This window comes from Amblyraja radiata, chromosome 28, assembly GCF_010909765.2.
Source record: "Amblyraja radiata isolate CabotCenter1 chromosome 28, sAmbRad1.1.pri, whole genome shotgun sequence".
Taxonomy (NCBI): Eukaryota; Metazoa; Chordata; class Chondrichthyes; order Rajiformes; family Rajidae; genus Amblyraja; species Amblyraja radiata.
Genome location: NC_045983.1, coordinates 35,983,744 through 36,003,608, shown reverse-complemented (window position 1 = coordinate 36,003,608; position 19,865 = coordinate 35,983,744). Strand labels below are relative to the sequence as shown.

The 19,865-nt window shown below is 45.2% G+C and overlaps 1 protein-coding gene across 1 annotated transcript in view; it reads right to left on the bottom strand.

Moving 5' to 3' along the window:
- Positions 1 to 19,865, bottom strand: part of LOC116988694 (nuclear pore membrane glycoprotein 210-like) — a 119,634-nt gene that overhangs the window by 95,038 nt on the left and 4,731 nt on the right. Inside the window, exon 3 of the mRNA XM_033045539.1 lies at positions 1,796 to 1,927. Coding sequence (XP_032901430.1) covers positions 1,796 to 1,927 — 132 coding nt within the window. The remainder of the gene's footprint in view (positions 1 to 1,795; positions 1,928 to 19,865) is intronic.

The following is a 19,865-nucleotide window of genomic DNA, read 5'->3' as shown; positions in this document are numbered from 1 at the left end:
ATCCACGCGGTCACAGGGAAAACGTACAAACTCCGCACAGATAACACCCATAGTAAAGATCGAGCTTGGGTCCCTGGAGCTGTAAGGCAGCAACTCTACATGGGAAAAAGATTCTGACTGTCTACCCTATCTATGCCTCTTATAATTTTACATACTTCTATCAAGTCTCCCCTCAACCTCCAACAATCCAAAGAAAACAATAATTTTATCCAACCTCTCCCTGTTGTTGAAACCCTCTAAACAAGGCCACATTTGGTAAACCTCCTTTTTGGCGTTTTCATAACATTTTGCCATAATAGCTGGTGAGCCTGGGGTTACCCTTGGTTACTGGGTAACATTGTTTACCATTGGGGTAATTGATTGGTTGCCAAAGCCATTCAGAGTGGAGATGGCCACTTATGGTCTAAAAGACCCCGTCTTGTTGATCAGCTGGGTGCTGATCTCCCACAGAATATTGAGCCCCGGATACACAGCCCAAGATGATTTGCTTGTTATTAAAAAATCTAGCCGAATAAAGATAAGCTGGATAAGGAGATTGGGAATAGACGATTATATTTACATCCTTTCATGAGGTAGGATGGGATTGAAGATTGTATACGATAGCAGAGTCCCCATCTTAAATCCCTTCATGATCTCGCACCATTCTATTCCTGCCACTTCCTTGCTTCTTCCTAATCTCCTCCATTGTTGGCCTCTTGAGCACCTGAAGTTACTTGCTCGACCAATACCAGTTGGCTTCTGCTACCAAAAAAACAAGCTCTGTAATTCTCTTCCTTACATCTTTTATCTCTCTTCTATGTTGATGATTGAGTAAAAACTCTTTCTTTGACCAACCTTTTGGTGATCTTCTCTAATATTTCAGTATTGCTTCCAAATTTATCTTCGATAATACAACAAAGAAGTGCATTGGAACATTTCTGCTATGTTAAAATAATACAAATAGATTTTCCTGCTGAAAGATTGTGCCTTTTCATAATTGTCACATAAGCACAATGGACCGGGAAAGTACTTAGTCCAATCCTGAGCCTCTCTGAAATTAGCTGCTCTCTGCCAGAAGGGCTGTAGCACTCCAATTGGCCTCAATAGTTTCACAGTACAACAATGGAGACAAAAATCCAAGATATCCCACTTCTGCGATACAGCAATCTCTGATATCTACAGTTACATTTCCAGCAGAAAAACATGGGCCTGATATCAGTTGCGATGTCCATTGAAGAGTGTCTCCCTCAGGAGCTCCATTCCCGAGAACTGTGTTATAAGCAGAACTGTTTATGAATTGGAAATGAATAAAATGTGTGAGAGTGGACAACAGAAAGTTGTAAACAGAGAGCCAGTAGGTACAGGTAGAGTGATTGCCAGTGGCCTCATTAACAGTAAGTGAGTAAGTGATTATGCTCCATCTTTCCAGCTCTGCTCGACTCGGAACAATCGATTGTTGCAACTCAGGTGGGGAGAAGACTCATAGAAATGCCCTATTCCCACACAGCAGAAGGTCCTTGCAACCTGGCAGCATCCTGTCAGTCTCCCAAATGGTTGTTCGTATGTATAGGGTGTCCATAAGTCAGGCATTCATAACAATGACGGATTTGCAGATGATGAATGACTACTGAAAAATAATGATTGGTACTGAGAGTCAGATAAATCGTCAGATAAAACAGAAGAAATCTTCCTGGGAAATGAGTTTAGGAGAAAATTACATTCTGCAATCAGTAGATCAGGCATGGGAAATTATAAACAAGACAACAGTAAATAAATAAGATAGATATATCTCTAGAGTGTGAGAAAGCAACCATACCTTCTTCATCCAAGGCTCTAACTGTTAATTTTAACAGTGAGTCATCCACGTACAACTCCCGAGTTGTTGATAAAATTTCAATTTGATTTATTTTGTCCACCATTACATCACAGCGCAACACCTGTCCTGTCACTGAAATAAAAACACATTACTGCTTTACACATCATTTTCAATTGTTTATCCAAGATTCTTTCATTATATTGAAAATATTGCGAGGTTCATTATTTTAAAAAAAATCACCAATCCATTAGAGATAAGCTTTATGTCCCTAAATTCATCTAACCACAAAATAGAAATGTGATTATTTACTTTCCTTTGCCCCTAAGAATCACACAGCATCTGTAAGTAAGAAGATAAGAAGTCTAGTCAAGTGAGTCAAGAGAGTTTATTGTCATGTGTCCCAGATAGGACAATGAAATTCTTACTTTTGCTTCAGCACAACAGAATATAGTAGGCATGAATATAGAATAGATCAGTGTGTCCATATACCATTATATAAATATATACACACATGAATAAGTAAACGGATAAAGTGCAAATAAACAGATAATGGTCTATTAATGTTCAGAGTTTTGTTTCATTTGAGATTAATAGCCTGATGGCTGTGGGGAAGTACCTATTCCTGAATCTCGACGTTGCAGTCTTCAGGCTCCTGTACCTTCTACCTGGGGAGATGAGTGTGTGGCAAGGATGGTGTGGGACCTTGATGATGCTGCCAGCCTTTTTGAGGCAGCGACTGCGATAGATCTCTTCGATGGTAGGGAGGTCGGAGCCGATGATGGACTGGGCAGTGTTTACTACTTTTTGTAGTCTTTTCCGCACCTGGGCACTCAAGTTGCCGAACCAAGCCACGATGCAACTGGTCAGCATGCTCTCTACTGTGCACCTGTAGAAGTTAGAGAGAGTCCTCCTTGACATGCCGACTCTCCGTAATCTTCTCAGGAAGTAGAAGCGCTGATGTGCTTTCTTTATTATTATATCAGTGTTCTCGGACCAGGAGAGATCTTCGGAGATATGCACGCCCAGGAATTTGAAGCTCTTGAGCTTCTCCACCATCGACCCGTTGATATAAACGGGACTGTGGGTCCTACTCCTTCCAAAGTCCACAATCAGTTCCTTGGTTTTGCTGGTGTTGATGGCCAGGTTATTGTGCTGGCACCATTTGGTCAGTCGGTCAAATCTCTCTTCTATAGTCTGACTCTTCCCCATCAGTGATACGTCCCACAACAGTGGTGTCGTCGGCGAACTTGATGATGGAGTTTGCACTATGACCGGCTACGCAGTCATGAGTATAGAGTGAGTACAGCAGGGGGCTGACACATTTCCACCAATGACACAGTGGCTGACACATTTCCACCAATACGAACAGTTTGTGGTCTGTGAATGAGGAAGTCGAGGATCCAATTGCAGAGGGATGCGCAGAGACCCAAATCTGAGAGCTTGGTAATCAGCTTGGAGGGGATGATTGTGTTAAATGCTGAGCTGTAATCAATGAATAACAGCCTGACATATGAGTTTTTGTTGTCCAAATGGTCCAGAGCGGAGTGGAGAGCCAGCGAGATCGCATCCACCGTTGATCTGTTGTGGTGGTAAGCGAACTGCAGTGGGTCGAGGTTCTTGTCGAGGTAGGAGTTGATATGCGCCATAATCATCCTCTCAAAGCACTTCATCACCACCGACGTTAGTGCCACTGGTCGACAGTCATTGAGGCACGTCACCTTGCTCTTCTTGGGCACCGGTATAATTGATGCCCTTTTAAAGCAGGTGGGAACCTCAGACTTCAGAAGTGAGAGGTTAAAAATGCCCGTAAAAACTCCAGCTAGTTGGTCCGCACAGGTTTTTAGAACACGACCAGGTATACCATCAGGTCCAGGCGCTTTTCGAGGGTTCACCCCTCTGAAGGATTTTCTGACGTCGGCCTCTGTGACTGAGACTGAAATACCATTCCAGCGAATGGGGGCTCGAGAAGGCACATCAGTGTTCTCCCTATCAAAGCGTGCGTAATACACATTGAGCTCATCAGGAAGCGATGTTTCGCCGACATTCGAGCTGCCTCCTGATTTCGCCTTGTAGGAGGTGATTGCATTCAGGCCCCGCCACAGTTGCCGAACATCTGTCTCATCCTCCCGCTTGGAGCAGAAGTCCCTTTGGGCCTTTTTGATGGCCTTACCAAGGTCGTATCTGGACCTCTTGTAGACCACTGTATCATCAGACATGAATGCTCGGTGTCTGGTCTGCAGAAGAGTGTGGATCTCCAAGGCTTCTGTTTGGGAAACACTCGGAAAGTTTTTGTAGGGATGCAGTCCTCCACACATTTCTTTATGAAGTCTGTAACGACTGTGGTGTATTCGTTCAGGTCCGTTGCCGAGTCCCTACACAATGTATACAAATAGCAGACACCTACGGCGCTGACAAAGTTACAAAGCACACCAGCTCCTCAATTTGTCCCCCCTCCCCCTCCAACAGTTCCCCCACGCCTCCTCGGACTTATCATCGGAGTCGATCCCTTGCCTGGGATTGCTCCAACAGCGGCCTACGGACTTTACCATCAAGCTCGCAGTCTCGGGGGAGGCTAGTTTGGAGCTCCAACGAATGCAGAGGCTTGACCAGCCATGACGCTGGGTTCGATCGCCGGCGCAGGGGAGCTGACATCCCCCCGATACAGGAGCTGATTCCCCGACGCGGAGGGCCCGCCGACGACTACGGGAGTCAAGATCGGCCCGTCAACGGAGGGCTCGAGGCCCCCGACCACGGGAGAGCAAACAAGGGAAGAGATTGAACTTTTTGTTTTGCCTTCCATCACAGTGAGGAATGTGGAGGAGTCACTGTGGTGGATGTTTATGTTAAAATGTGTTTTGTGTGTTCTGCTGCTTTTTATTTGTATGACTGACCTGGCAAATGAAATTCCTCGTATGTTGCAAAACATACTTGGCTAATAAAGTATCATAGTGATCGCAACAGACAAATTAAGAGTACAATTAGTAATACAATCAATCCATAGTGGACAATAATTCCCCAAGTCCTTCCAAACATATTAAATGGTCACCAACCGCCCCCGGAGCTATAATCATGGAATTCAGCTCCTACCTTCTTTATTTTAGCCGCTTCCATTCTGATGTGGGTGGTCAAGTCGGCAATGTTGGAGGAAGCATCGGGAATAAAAGGACAACATTCCCGACCTATTATGGCGCTTGTCCCTCCTTTTTCTGCTGGGATAAAATCTGGGGCCATTCTGTTTTGTAATACTACAGTTCTCATAGCTATTATCTCAGTTGTTGCCCCTTCTATCTCCTCCTGCGTTGTACTCAAGGAGGCGGCAGTGGCATCGGCACTATCATACTACCATAGGACTGGAAGAGGATCATAAAAAATTGCTCAGCCTTCGTTAGGCTTCGCTTAGAAATCCCCGTGTGCTGGTGCAAGTGGTTCATGCTTCACATGTGTGGCACCACATATGCAACATACAACACCCTGTACAGTAATAGAGTCCTTTTAGTTGTTGCCAAGTTGCCCCGTCTGCCAGCGGCATTCTTGGTAACCATGGGTAGGCCCAGGATCCACATATGAAATGTGCCATTAACCGGTCGGGGTGGGCTGGCAATGGTGGCTGACAGGGTTGTCATACACGTACTGTTTCCCAAAAATACAGCAGTGCCTTGGTTGCGGCAAAAACAGGTAGTATTAACTGACCTGTGCGGATCTCTTACTATCTGAAGTTGGGGTATATCTGCTGCGCTTGTCATGTTTAATTGCAATCTTGTTTAAAGGGAGGGGTGTACCATCCTTCAAATATGGGTTAGTCTCAAGTGTGTCATTCTGAAGGCACCCATTAGTTGCTGCCCTATTTCGAAAACAGTTCCTTCTCCATCATTACATAGGATGAGCGTACACACCCAGCATACACTTATAGTATCACGAAGGGCAAATTCAAAAACTCATAGAAACAAATTATTTCCCCAAGTCCAGTCCATCTGGGCCAACCCCAGAATAAAAGGAGGGTCAATAGCCCCATTGTCCTTTCAATACAATACCGTTTATTTGTCATTTGAACCTCACATGAAGTTCAAACAAAATTTGGTTTCTGCAGTCATACAAGAAAAGAACCAAGACACACACCAACACAATTTACACAAACATCCATCACAGTGAATCTCCTCCTCACTGTGATGGAAGGCAAAGTCTTGTCTCTCCCCTGCTCTCCATTCCTCTCCTGAAGTCAAAGTCAAAGCCCCCGGCGGGCGCTAGCAAGTCCCACGGTCATTTAAAGCCGCGCCGGGCGATGTAAGGACTTGCTCCGGACTTGATGTTGGAGCCCTCGGCGGGCGCTAGCAAGTCCCGCGGCCATTTAAAACCACGCCGGGCGATGTAAGGTCCCGCTCCAGGTCACTCTCAACCCCGCAATTCGGGCGGGAGAAGTCGCCGTTGCTGGTGCTCCGCAAAGCAGTCTCCCACCGGGGACCCGCGAGCTCCCGGTGTCACCATCCACCGGAGTCGGGTCGCAGCAGCGCGCCACCACAGCTCTCCACGTTCCGAAGCTGGCCAGCTCCACGATGGTAAGTCCGCAGCTCCGCCGGCTCCGTGACTGGAGCCCCCAGGTCGTTCCGGTTGGAGGCCGCTCCACGGCGTTATTTCTTCGAACTGTTTAGTCAATCAGATGTATCCAAAGGGGGTGATCTTCAATCTTCATGGCGGTTTATGTTGTTGGTAACACTTGGTGCAGTTCTTTTCAACGCAGTCTCAATTTCGTCCGGTCCCAGTACCTTATCAGTATGTAGTCTTTATGGACTCGTCCCTGTGCTCAACTGGTAGTGGCTTCTGTGCTTCTCGTACCTGGGAATGCAGACCTGGCAAGGCATGGGTTAATTACTGTGCATACATAATTAGTTCATCGCTGAGGGCCTGTAGGTGTAACTTCCACACTCTAGTCGCACTCCAGGGGGTACGTAGCCTGAGGTCATCCTCATTTCAAGTGCGGCCATCTTCTGGTAGGTGCATAGCATGTCCTGTTATGAATTCAAAAAGTCATTAATCCTGTCTCTCTAGCTGAGGTTGTTCTGAATCCTCAGAATGACTGGGAATACCTTAACCCATTCCCATCCAGTCTCAGTCAAGACTTTACTTAAACTCTTTAGTGTCATATTCATTCCCTCCACTAAAACTGCGGGTGCTTTGGAAATGTGAAATCAGTCTTTAGAAGCCTCCTTCATCACCTTCCCTGTGAACTTGTTCTTTGATACGAGTCTATCTGAAGAGGGACCCCCACCTAAATATTATCTCAGATCTATCGCTGCCCGTGTGCGCGATTTTGGCACCTTTGAGAGCGGGGGGGTTTAAAATGCCTTGTTTCTCCAGCCTATTCAAATCGATGTCTGTCAGGCTGTTTAGCTGCTAAAGAAAAATCGCTTTGACTGCCGTTTTATTAAGTTTCTTTTAAACTGCACTGGATATTTTACGAACAGGAGTAAATTAAAAATAATCTTCCAAAGCCGTCCACGCCGACGGATTTCATGTACGGGACAGGTAAATGAAAGCCGTTTATTTTATATATAAACTTGCTTCTAAGGATGCCTTTAATCAAAATTTCACGTTGCGAAAATGTCATTATGTAAATATACGAACCGGCAGTATTTTTCCTGCAGATATGAGGTTTAAATTCACATCAAATGCAACATTCCAAACCAGCACGATCCATAAAATCTCACTCGCAAGATGATTTAAATGGCCATTAATTTACGGGAATTAAACACTAAATTCCTTCCATTTGGCCTATAAATTAATGACAATGAGATTTAAAAATCATGTTATATTGTGAATTATTGTGTGAATGTTATTTGAACACTTAGGCTATTTAAAAATGTTAATCTTTTCTTAAGAAATGGATAGATGTTTAGATCTAGTAATTGAATTTTGTAATTAGCTACAATTGGGTAACTAATTATATGCTTTAATTTCAGGTCATCCAAGTAAGATTGTTTCATATTTGTTTCAGAATGCTTCAATCTATAATAACTGAAAATTTCATTCAGTTCTCTTAATTTTTAAGAAAGTTATGGGCTTTTGACTGTCCTTGATCACAGCTTTTGAGTTAAGTCAATGGAAAAGCAATAGAGAACAAGATGCTAACTTTAGAGTATGAAAATGGCCATAACTTTTTTAATACTGAAGATATGAAAGTGAATTAGATGTCAAATTAAACTTCTTTTTATGCTTTATCTGATGGCATACATTGCAGACTTGATTTTAAAAATCTCAAAATTTTGTGACATTGCTACTCATTGTGAGTTCCCTCAAACCCCCTTTTGTAAGTACGGTCTGATGTGATCAACTAATACAATACTGCATGGACCTTCATTTGTCCCTTACATAGCACATGCTTCAACACATTTGTTTGTCTGGACACAGGAACCTAGCTGTTCGTTTCCATTCTAAAAGACAACGCTATGATCACATTAAAACAATTGAGACAGGAAACCTGGCTGCTCATTTGCATTTTAAAAGACAAACACTATTTTCACATCATAGAAACATAGACAATAGTGCAGGAGGAGGCCATTCGAGCCAGCACCACCATTCATTGTAATCATGACTGATCATCCCCAATCAATAACCCGTGCCTGCCTTCTCCCCATATCCCTTGATACCACTAGCCCCTAGAGCTCTATCTAACTCTCTCTTAAATCCATCCAGTGGTTTGGCCTCCACTGCCCTCTGTGGCAGGGAATTCCACAAATTCACAACTCTCTGGGTGAAAAAGTTTTTTTCACCTCAGTCTTAAATGACCTCCCCTTTATTCTAAGACTGTGGCCCCTGGTTCTGGACTCGCCCAACATTGGGAACATTTTTCCTGCATCTAGCTTGTCCAGTCCTTTTATAATTTTATATGATTCTTAAAAATTGCTCCTCATCCTTCTAAACTCCAGTGAATACAAGCCTAGTCTTTTCAATCTTTCCTCACATGACAGTCCCGCCATCCCAGGGATCAATCTCGCGACCCTACGCTGCACTGACTCAATCACAAGGATGTCCTTCCTCAAATTAGGAGACCAAAACTGTACACAAGATGTGGTCTTACCAGAGACCAATACAACTGCAGAAGAACCTATTTACTCCTATACTGAAATCCTCTTGTTATGAAGGCCAACATTCCATTAGCTTTCTTCACTGTCTGCTGTACCTGCATGCCAACTTTCAGTGACTGGTGTACAAGGACACCCAGGTCTCGCTGCACCTCCCCCTTACCTAACCTAACCACATTGAGATAATAATCTGCCCCCTTGTTTTTGCCGCCAAAGTCGCTTTGGTCGCCTCCTCCACGGAGAGGCGACTTTTTCCTGGTCGCCTCCCCCGTGGCCTAACATCAAGGATCGACGCGGCCTTTCCCGGAAACGCGCCCGGGGCTTCAGCGGCGGGCGCAGCGTGGACTCTCGACGTGGAGCGGGTGAACCCTCGCTGGAGGGGAGCGCTCCGTTTCGCTGGCCCGGGGCAGCCGGCAGCCTGAAGTCGCAGTCTGCAGAGCTCCAGCTGGTGCGGCGTCTACAGCCCGGGATCTCACGTTGGGGACCCGGGGGAAGAAGAAGCCATCACTGCCGGCCCGCGGCCGACTTCTACCGCGGGTCCGGCATGGACTTACCATCACCCCTGGAGGGGAGCTTCGACCGCCGGCCCTGCAGTCTACGGTGCTTCTGGCTGCGGCGGGGACTTTAAATCTTGACCGCCGGCCTGCGGCCTACAACAACTTAAAGCTGCGGTCTCCGGTGAGGAAGAGCCGATCCTGGACTGACTCTGGACTCTGGTCCTGACCACGGGGGGGAAATGGAGGAGGACTGGCCAAATGTTGTGCCTTCCACCACAGTGATGAATGCTGTGGTGGATGTTTGTGTTACAGTTTTATTGTGGTTGTGTGTTCTTTATTATTGTATCGCTGCAGACAACCCAAATTTCCACCAGCCTGGCTGTGTGGCAATAAATTATATCTAATCTAATCTAATCTAAGTGGATAACCTCACATTTATCTATATTATGCATTTCGTTGTCTCTGTATTGTACACTGACAATGAAAGTTGAATCTGAATCTGAATTATACTGCATCTGCCACGCATCTGCCCACTCACTCAACCTGTCCAGGTCATCATGCAACCTCCTAACATCCTGCCACCTAGCTTTGTGTCATCCGCAAACTTGCTAGTGTTGCTCCTAATTCCCTCTTCCAAATCATTAATATATATGGTAAACAGTTGCGGCCCCAACACCGAGCCTTGCGGCACTCCACTCACCACTGCCTGCCATTCTGAAAAGGACCAGTTCACTCCTACTCTTTGCTTCCTGTCTGCCAACCAATTTTCTATCCATGTTAACACCCTACCCCCAATACCATGTGCTCTAATTTTAGTCACCAGTCTCCCATGCGGGGCCTTGTCAAAGGCTTTCTGAAAGTCTAGATACACTACATCCACTGGCTCCCCTGCATCCATTTTACTTGTCACATCCTCAAAAAATTCCAGAAGATTAGTCAAGCATGATTTCCCTTTCATAAATCCATGTTGACTTGGACTAATCATTTTACTGCTATCCAAATGCCCCATTATTACCTCTTTAATAATTGACTCCAGCATCTTTCCCACCACCAAAGTCCGGCTAACTGGTCTGTTATTCCCCGTTTTCTCTCTCGCTTCTTTCTTAAAAAGTGGGATAACATTAGCTATCCTCCAATCCACAGGAACTGATCCTGAATCCATTGAACATTGGAAAATGATCACCAATGCATCCATTATTTCTAGAGCCACCTCCCTGAGGACCCTGGGATGCAGACCATCCGGCCAAGGGGATTTATCATCCTTCAGTCCCATTAGCCTACCCAATACTATTTCTCGCCTAATGAAAATTTATTTCAGTTCCTCTACCCCCTTAGATCCTGTCCTCCTCATCAAAACAACTTTCTCAAAAGAACTCAAACTCAAAATCAGTAATCCATAACCGCCAATATCCTTAAACTCTTTAAAAAATAGATCATTATTAGGGAAAAAAACAATTTAAAAATCATTCCCAATTGTTCCAATCTATCTCCCCAAATTCACAACCTCAAATTCCTAGCATAAATGAATACCAATCACAATTTTCCCGAATCAACATTTTCTCTGTGATATCGGCATTTCCAATCTCATCTAACACTTTAATCAGGATGCCAAAAGCATCCAGATCTCTTTTTCAACTCGGCTCAAAAGATTAGAATTTGGGGAAGAAAAGAACAACTAAAAACATTGATAAGACAAAGCAACTACATTTTTGCATCTCTACTCAGTTTAACAGTCAAAAGAGAACAAAGAACAAACAAATAGTTTCCATATAAATAGATATGCATATCCAACGAACAAAGGAAAATAAAATAACTAAGTAGCTCCACCCCACACAACTGCAATCTCTTAAAGAGACACTACGTCTTAAAACATTTTTTCTGTGACATTCACTCACAAGTTATCACACCTCATTCAATATACTAAATCTCTCAGATATTCACACTTTAAAACAATAATATTCTCATTCAAAAGTAACGCAATTATACACACTTCAAGGAAATTATTCAACCTCTTAAAACATTTTTTTTCCACCCACATACGCTCATAAGCTTGACCACCATTCCACATGTGATGTACTGAATTAACATTGGAATTTTCACAAAGTAACATGGTCATCACAATTAGGTTTTGAAATTGTGAGGTGATTCTCCATTGTCTTCCCTCCTTACCAGCAAGTGTAAGGTAGTGTATATAATATAAAAGAACGGACAGAAAAACATCAATTACACAAAACATTTCCGAAAGGGGTTAGCCAGAGGCCCGTCAAGGAGTCAATGGCGTCGCCCTCTCGTTTCCAAAAATCGCGCTGCCGCTAAGAGACGTCCCTCAGTATTAACTTTATATCACCCATGTCTTGGCAAGGCCGTTCTGTTTACTCTAATCTTTGGTTCTGTGTGGACCAATGTGCAGAATTTGGTGCTTCGGCAGAGGCAAGGGCCAACAGTAGTATCCAATGATAATCTGGTTCTGCATTGTTTAACTCTCACTGCTGGATTCATTAGTGCTCTTCCTTCCTCTTCTGCATCAGCCCTTTCTCCTCTTTTTTCCCCATCTTTTTATTCAGTCTCCGCATCGCTATCTGTTCTCATCCCCCCCCTCCCCCCGAATTTGTTCCTTATCCGCCCTTCTTCCATAAACAGTGTCGCCATGCCACAGACAAGGGGTCCCCTGGGTTATTTTGTTTTGTGCCCAATTTTTTTTAACCAATTGTTGCTTAATTTACGACTCAATCAGGCCATTTCTTTTTCAGCCTTTTCCTTTTGTTTTATCATGCCAATTATATTCCGCTTGTAACACATCCCAATTCTTAGGTATACCATCCTTTTTAATCTTTTCTGTCTTTTTAACAGGTATACATTACATGTTCTTCCAACTGGCCAAGATTCATCTCACAAACGTTTGGTTAGCTTATAATTTAATATTCTATAGTCTTTGTAACTTTTAGGATTAAAATACACGTGTTGGATGGGCGTTCCCCCGTAATTCTTATCCTAATTATTCCCCATAGCCGCGTGTTTCTCTCTGCCCGGCAACTACTACCTAATCTAGCCCTACCTAACCTAGCCGCAAGGTTTCTCAGCCTGGCTACTTCTACTTAACCTTGCCCCAAGTGTCTCAACGCGGCTGACTTCTCAACCGAATCGCCCCGCGTATCTCAACTCGGCAGACTTAAAAAATACATACACAAAATCTGGCCCGCGTTTCTCTCAACCCGCTGACTTAATAAAAATAATTTTAAAAATACACACAATTGGGCTGTATCTAAGAACCCTCGGCTGGTAAGCATATCAACTTCAGACGAAGGATCACAGATGTTCCCGGGAGTTTCTATGGGAGTCGGTCTCAAAAGGTCCGATAGAGCTCAGTTTCCAATCCCTTCCAATCCCGGTAACTTCTGTAACCTCTTGCACATTCATCTGTTGACTGTCAAGTCAAGTCAAGTTTATTCGTCACATACACATACGAGATGTGCAGTGAAATGAAAAGTGGCAATGCTCGCAGACTTTGTGCAAAAAAACAAACAAATAAACAACCAAACAAACTACAAACAGAATGGAACAGAATCACATATTCTTTTACATATTAAATATTGTGGGCGGAAGGAAAAAGGGAAATAAAAACAGCAATTTAAAAGAAAGCAGTAGAGTGGTACAGTAAAGTTAGTCCCTGGTGAGATAGGAGTTTACAGTCCTAATGGCCTCTGGGAAGAAACTCCTTCTCAACCTCTCTGTTCTCACAGCATGGCAACGGAGGCGTTTGCCTGACCGTAGCAGCTGGAACAGTCCGTTGCAGGGGTGGATGGGGTCTCCCATGATCTTATTGGCTCTGGAGTTGCACCTCCTGATGTATAGTTCCTGCATGGAGGCGAGTGAAGCTCCCATATTGCGTTCGGCCGAACGCACTACTCTCTGCAGAGCCTTCTCGTCCTGGGCAGAGCAATTCCCAAACCAGATATTTCCGGATAAGATGCTTTCCACAGTCGCTGAGTAGAAGCACTGGAGGATCCTCGGAGACACTCTGAATTTCCTCAATTGCCTGAGGCGGTAAAGGCTCTGCCTTGCCTTACTCACGAGTGCTGCAGCGTGTGATGTCCATGTCATATCCTCAGAGATGTGGGCTCCCAGGTATTTAAAACAGCTCACCCTATCCACAGTATCCCCATTTATCCTCAATGGGGTGTACGTCCTCGGATGATGTGCCCTCCTAAAGTCCATGATCAGCTCCTTAGTTTTTTTGATGTTCAAGAGGAGGCTGTTGTCCTGACACCAGAGTGCCAGATCAGCCACCTCCTCCCGGTAGGCCTTCTCATCGTTGTCTGAGATCAGGCCCACCACCACAGTTTCATCAGCAAACTTGATTATCGAGTTGGAGCTGAACCTAGCCACACAGTCATGTGTGTACAGGGAGTACAATAGGGGGCTGAGGACGCAACCCTGGGGGGATCCTGTGCTCAGGGTGAGGGACTTCGATGTATTCCCTCCCATCTTGACTACCTGGGGCCTGGCAGTGAGAATGTCCAGGGTCCAGGCACACAGAGGGGTGTTGAGCCCTAATTCCAGTAGCTTCTCGGCCAGTCTGGTGGGGTCTATCGTGTTGAAGGCTGAACTGAAGTCTATGAACAGCATCCTCACGTAGCTCCCCTTCTGGCTGTCGAGATGAGAGAGAGCGGTGTGCAAAACCTGGGAGACTGCATCGTCCGTGGATCTGTTCGGACTGTATGCGAATTGTAACGGGTCCATGTTGTGAGGGAGGAAGGCGCAGATGTGTTTCTTCACCAGCCTCTCAAAGCATTTCATGACTACCGAGGTGAGGGCGACCAGACGGTAGTCATTCAGACAGGCTGTGGAGGCATTTTTTGGTACCGGTACAATTATGGATTTTCTGAAGCAGGCAGGGACCACGGACTTGTCCAGGGAGAGGTTGAATATTGTAGTGAGCACCAGAGCTAGCTGTGTAGCACAGGACTTAAGTACTCGTCCTGAGATGCCATCGGGCCTTGCAGCTTTCCTCGTGTTCACCCGTGTCAGAGCCCTCCTCACATCGTGCTCGGACAACGAGAAAGTGTGCACATTCCTCCCTTCAGCTTCGTTATCCAGCCCGCTGGCGGTATTGTCGATTGTCGGTATTGTCCCAGCGAGGCCTGCCGACTATACGCCAATGAAAAAGTTCACTTCTTAATAAACAGACAACTCACAAAACTCAAACTTTACTAATTATCGGCCGATGGAAGTGGCGAGGATTACACCAACCAGGTAAGCAACATAGACACTTGACTCTCCTCGTGTCACCACTTCTATGAACAAAGAATTACATTTTATACTAGAAGGTACACAAAATTGCTGGGGAAACTCAGCGGGTGCAGCAGCATCTATGGAGCGAAGGAAATAGGCGACGTTTCGGGCCGAAACCCTTCTTCAGACTATTTTACATTTTATACTGTTTTTTTTGTCACCTAAGCACATTCCAAAGATGTTAGTCATGGTCAGAGGTACAGTCAATACACATTTACCACAGGATGCGTCTGAGTTTATCTCTTGTCAATCAGCAGTTGCATACCAAAGGCATCCTATCAGTTAGTACTTTCAAGATAAGACATTTCAAAGGCATCGGTCATTGTCTCAATACACCTCACTGGGACGTCTGGGCCTCTCTCTCTCTCATCAATTAGTAGACGCATTTCAAAGTCATCGGTCATTGCACATTTCAAAGGCATCAGACATTGTCTCAATACCCCACACTGGGCTTCTCTCTCTCTCTCTTATCAATCTACTGGAGAAAGCCTGCTTGAGGTGAAATATAAGTTATAATAGTCAGGGCCGGATTTACGTATAAGCTAGACAAGTTTAAGCTTAGGGCCTCGAGATCTAGGGCGGCCTACTCACCTCATTGCCTCACCGGACCCATCAAACCTCGCCGCCCCACCGACTATCTGCCCACCGGGACCTCCTACTCTTTGCCCGCTAACCCTGGCCATTCCACCGCCCTCCAGCAGTCCGCAGCCGTCGCCTTACCTGCAGCCTGGACTCAGCACCGGGCCTGAAGTTTCCATGCTGCAGACTCCCACTCCCCGGGGTTGACTGCGCTGGGTCCTAGTGCTAGTCCTCCTAACCCTGGTAACCTCAATGGCTGTTCCACTGGGTCTTCCCCATTCCCCTCAAACAATGTGTCCCAGCTCTTCCCCACCCACACTACAGTCCTCATACGCCCCTACCCCCCGACCACCCACCACACCTCCACCAGACATCGCCTTGGCCTCAGTCCACTCACCTGCCTTCCTCTGGCCCCAACCCCCATCCCTGTGGTGTGTTCACCATCCCCCCTGACCTCCCCCTCTCAGTTACCGAATGGTCTATCCTCAGCAGAGGCCTCACCTTTGTCCCCCTCCATCCCCACCTCAATGAGTTCCGCGCCCGCTGCGATTTGGAGCTCTTCTTCCGTCCCCTCCGCCTCACATCGTTCTTCCATGGGAAGGAGTCCTCGCCCCCATTGATGATACCTTTTCCCGTCTCCAACGGACCCCTTCCTCTTGGACCCCACCTCATGGCCATTGGTACAATGAAATTTGGGGGTCACCATCCGACGTCGGAACGGGAGAACATTCTCAGCGGCTTGGACTTCCGAATCGGCCACTTCCTACTCCGCTGCTCCCGAAGTCCACAAGCTGAACTGGGTAGAGATTCACGCTGGCAGCCCTCGGCAAAGGGTTCCCAGGACCCCAGCGATGTTGAAATCAGTGCGGCCCGAGGCTGGGAGCTCCGCAAACCACAGCTCTGATGTTGAAGCAGCAGGCCCAACACTCCAGGGCTTCAAACGGAGATAGGTAAGGCATCGCATGCTGCACGGTGAATCCAATATGTATTTTAAAACCAACTGTTTAATGACAACATACTGTAGGATCTAAAAGTGTCACTGTCACTGTCGAGTAGTCATGGTCCTCTAGTCGTGGGGGTGGGGGATTGGGAGGGGGGAGCACACAAGTGAAATTGCTTAGCTTCTCTTCATCTAAATCCGGCCCTGATATTAGTCCAGGATTCCATTATATACTAGACTAAGTGGGACCCGTTGGGTCCCAGCTTCACACGGGAGGGCTGGTCCCCCAACGCAATATTCCACCTCTGCACCACTTCCAATATTGCTGACCAGTGGTGGAGGTGTGGGGGGGGGGGGGTCTTTCTGGAGCACTAGTATGAACCATTTTAGAACCAATAGACATTTTTTTTGCAAGCTTTAGAACCAATAGTCATTTTTTCCCCAAGCTTTAGAACCAATAGACATTTTTTTGCAAGCTTTAGAACCAATAGACATTTTTTTGCAAGCTTTAGAACCAATAGTCATTTTTTTGCAAGCTTTAGAACCAATAGACACTTTTTGCAAGCATTAGAACCAAGACACTTTTTGCAAGCTTTAGAACCAATAGACATTTTTTTGCAAGCTTTAAAACCAATAGTCATTTTTTTGCAAGCTTTAGAACCAATAGTCATTTTTTTGCAAGCTTTAGAACCAATAGTCATTTTTTTGCAAGCTTTAGAACCAATAGTCATTTTTTTGCAAGCTTTAGAACCAATAGTCATTTTTTTGCCAGCTTTAGAACAAATAGTCTTTTTTTTTTGCAAGCTTTAGTACCAATAGACATTTTTTTGCAAGCTTTAGAACCAATAGACATTTTTTGCAAGCATTTTAGAACCAATAGACATTTTTTTGCAAGCTTTAGAACCAATAGACATTTTTTTGCAAGCTTTAGGACCAATAGACATTTTTTTGCAAGCTTTAGAACCACTAGACATTTTTTTGCAAGCTTTAGAACCAATAGACATTTTTTTGCAAGCTTTAGAACCACTAGACATTTTTTTGCAAGCTTTAGAACCAATAGACATTTTTTTGCAAGCTTTAGAACCAATAGACATTTTTTTGCAAGCTTTAGAACCAATAGACATTTTTTTGCAAGCTTTAGTACCAATAGTCATTTTTTTGCAAGCTTTAGAACCAATAGACACTTTTTGCAAGCTTTAGAACCAATAGTGACATTTTTTGCAAGCTTTAGAACCAATAGTGACATTTTTTGCCTTCATTTTTGGCCACCTTGCTCAGAGCCCCCCTCCGCCGCATTTCCCGTCGATGAAAAATGACAGAGATATTAATGTCTTTACAAAATTCCCCATTCTCTCTGCTGCTCCTGCTGGCGGCAGGGGGGGAGGGACTATAAAACCAGGAAGTGGTGTGCCTCACAGTCTCTTCAAGATGGAGGAAGGCAAAGGGTCACGTTTCTCTGAGCTGTGAATAACACTGAACACATGTCTACTCAAATGTAAGTGCCCTTAGTGGTTCTAAAATGCTTGCAGAATGTGTCTATTGGTTCTAAAGCTTGCAAAAAATGTCTTGGTTCTAAAGCTTGCAAAAAATGTCTATTGGTTCTAAAGACATTTTTTTGCAAGCTTTAGAACCAATAGACATTTTTTGCAAGCTTTAGAAGCAATACACTTTTGCAAGCTTTAGACCAATAGAGACACTTTTTTGCAAGCTTTAGAACCAATAGAGACACTTTTTGCAAGCTTTAGAACCAATAGTCATTTTTTTTGCAAGCTTTAGAACCAATAGTCATTTTTTTGCAAGCTTTAGAACCAATAGTCATTTTTTTGCAAGCTTTAGAACCAATAGACATTTTTTTGCAAGCTTTAGAACCAATGGACATTTTTTTGCAAGATTTAGAACCAATAGACATTTTTTTTGCAAGCTTTAGAACCAATAGACATTTTTTTGCAAGCTTTAGAACCAATAGACATTTTTTGCAAGCATTTTAGAACCAATAGACATTTTTCTGCAAGCATTTTAGAACCAATAGTCATTTTTTTTTGCAAGCTTTATAACCAAGTCATTTTTTTGCAAGCTTAAGAACCAATAGTCTTTTTTTTGCAAGCTTTAGAACCAATAGTAATATTTTTGCAAGCTTTAGAACCAATAGTCATTGTTTTACAAGCTTTAGAACCAATAGACACATTTTGCAAGCTTTAGAACCAATAGACATTTTTTGCAAGCTTTAGCACCAATAGTGACATTTTTTGCAAGCTTTAGAACCAAGACATTTTTTTTCAAGCTTGAGAACCAATAGACATTTTTTTTGCAAGCTTTAGAACCAATAGACATTTTTTGTAAGCTTTAGAACCAATAGACATTTTTTGCAAGCTTTAGAAGCAATACACTTTTGCAAGCTTTAGACCAATAGAGACACTTTTTGCAAGCTTTAGAACCAATAGAGACACTTTTTGCAAGCTTTAGAACCAATAGATATTTTTTGCAAGCTTTAGAACCAAGACATTTTTTGCAAGCTTTAGAACCAATAGACACATTATGCAAGCATTTTAGAACCACTAAGGGCACTTACATTTGAGTAGACATGTGTTCAGTGTTATTCACAGCTCAGAGAAACGTGACCCTCTGCCTTCCTCCATCTTGAAGAGACTGTGAGGCACACCACTTCCTGGTTTTATAGTCCCTCCCCCCTGCCGCCAGCAGGGGCAGCAGAGAGAATGGGGAATTTTGTAAAAACATTAATATCACTTTCATTTTTCATCGACGGGAAATGCGGCGGAGGGGGGCTCTGAGCAAGGTGGCCAAAAATGACGGCCGTAGGTGGCGGCGTTCTCTCGGAAATCGCAGCAAAGGTGGCCAAAACTGGTCAAGAACAGACTTTTACTAATATACTAGACCAAGTGCAGACCCGTCGGGTCTGTGCCCCCAACGTGCAGTTGTGGGGATGGGGGAGGCGGCATGCAGCGTCACACACACTAACTATCCCCCCTCCCCCCCGTACTCACGCTAATTACCCCCCTTTATATTATATTAATATTATTAATTTGCTCCATTTACCCCATAACCACCCTATCTACTGACGCATAGCCCCCAACTTGCAGTCATATCTAGAGAGGGGGGGGCGGGGTAGAGATTGAGGGCAGAGAGAGAAGGGGCAGGGACAGAGAGAGAGGGGAGGAGAGAGAGAGGGTGAGAGTGAGGGGGAGAGAGAGGGGGTGCTGAGAGGGGGGTGAGGGGGAGAGGTGGGGACCAGGGAGGGGGAGGGAGGGTGGAGGGAAGAGGGTAGGGGGTGTGGAGGGGAGGGGGTTTAGGGGAGGGAGGGTGGGGGAGGGGATGGAGGGGAGAGAGAGGGGGGGAGAGGAGAGGGGTGAGGAGAGGAGAGGGGTGAGGAGAGGGGATGGAGGGGAGAGAGAGGGGGGAGAGGAGGGGGGGAAAGGAGAGGGGGAGGAGAGGGGTGAGGAGAGGGGAGGGGTGAGGAGAGGGGTGAGGAGAGGAGAGGGGGGAGGAGAGGGGGGGAAGAGGAGAGGGGGGAAGAGGAGAGGGGGGGAAGAGGAGAGGGGGGAAGAGGAGAGGGGGGAAGAGGAGAGGAGGGGAAGAGGAGGGGGGAGAGGATGGAGGGAGAGGAGAGGGGGGGAAGAGGAGGGGGGGGAGAGGAGAGGGGGGGAGAGTAGAGGAGGGGGGGGGGGAGA